Source organism: Tigriopus californicus, chromosome 4, assembly GCF_007210705.1.
Source record: "Tigriopus californicus strain San Diego chromosome 4, Tcal_SD_v2.1, whole genome shotgun sequence".
Classification (NCBI taxonomy): Eukaryota; Metazoa; Arthropoda; class Copepoda; order Harpacticoida; family Harpacticidae; genus Tigriopus; species Tigriopus californicus.
The window spans coordinates 9,973,341-9,974,746 of record NC_081443.1 but is presented as its reverse complement, the minus strand read 5'-3'; the positions used below and the strand labels follow the sequence as shown (position 1 = coordinate 9,974,746).

General features: G+C 39.1%; 1 protein-coding gene across 1 annotated transcript in view; it reads right to left on the bottom strand.

The window, feature by feature from the left end:
* Positions 1–1,406, bottom strand: part of LOC131878843 (uncharacterized) — a 7,433-nt gene that overhangs the window by 2,319 nt on the left and 3,708 nt on the right. Inside the window, exon 2 of the mRNA XM_059224975.1 lies at positions 904–1,291. Within this exon, the coding sequence (XP_059080958.1) occupies positions 904–1,291 (388 nt within the window). The remainder of the gene's footprint in view (positions 1–903; positions 1,292–1,406) is intronic.

Sequence of the window (1,406 nt, the reverse complement as noted above, 5' to 3'; positions counted from 1 at the left end):
GGTGTAAGATGAACAGTTTAGGCGATACGAATTTATGGCTTCCGTTCACAGTCCACATCTCTAGAAGTCCGTGCATTGCCGTACAAAACAATGGATGTCTTCATTAATGACCAGCTACTTTAAGGAAATGAGACGGAATTGACGGAAGATTCAGTTCCCGCTACTTTTCCCTATTTTTCAAGAAAAGTTCATATCTTTTGATTAGATTTATCTAGAACGTTCTGATCAAGACTGCTTACAAAATTTGGGTGAATTTTAATCAAATATTATTAGAAAGCACAGAAATATGCACAAAGGATTCCAATTCCATAAAATTGTGTGAATATGGCGTTACCTTTCAATGCCATTGGCAAAAGGCCTCAGGATGTGGATGGGTATTTATATGATCCATATCTCGCCTCCTTTCTCCCTGCAGGGATTCCTTCCTCAAAAAGTACAAAAATCCTTACCCATCACGCAAGAACCCTGCTGCCTGGTCACTAATCTCATTATTTCGTCAACAAAAGCCCCACTTAGAAAGAAGCCCAATGACACAATATGTAAGCTTCATTGTCAAATTTTGCACTTCTATGCCACTATTTCACGAATTTTTTAAAATACAAATGCAACGTCCAGAGATCTTGACCACAATATTCATTCAGCTCATACTTTACATGATGATTCTTATGAATTTGAGAATGAATTTTCAACGGTACTTCATTTTTTAAGCCAAAGACCAATTCTTTGTAAAAGCTGAACCTTTTGAACTCGGTTGAGAAGTGTTTTCATCAATTACATCATATCTTTGGAGACAAGTGTTTTCATTTGATCTGTTGTGATTGAAAGTGGGCTCAAATTGAACCAATTTCTCGTGAATGAATTCAGTTCAAGTTTGGAAAGTATTTGCACCTAAAACTGAATTACCTGATGGATCAGGATTGAACGGCACATCATGGCAGCGGCAGATCCAATACACTCGACAATTGAAGATGATGTAAAGTATACCTCCCAACAGAATAGGCCAAGACACCAAAATCTGGTCAATGAGTCTTTGGTTGCTCAGTATCGTCCCGTTGATGCACAGACTGGTCACTTTAAAGTGACTCATGTGTTCGGTGGCATGGAAAGCCCATAGATAGTAACACACTGTGCTAACAAACACTACCACGGTCATGGCCTTCAAAGTCAATTCTCCGATTTTTCGGTCTAGCATCTTCCACAATCTGATTAAGGATAGCATGGCACTGAGAACGAAACCTATGGCAACAGGTAGTCCATAGGCTAAAAGGAAAGCTCCACAATATTCACGCCTCTGCAAGCAAAACAAGTTAATGTAGACAATAATTAACTTGTGAAACCGACCAAACCTGCCGTCTCGAAATACGTGTGATTTCTACGAACTCTGTGGGCATTAGAATCGAAAGTAC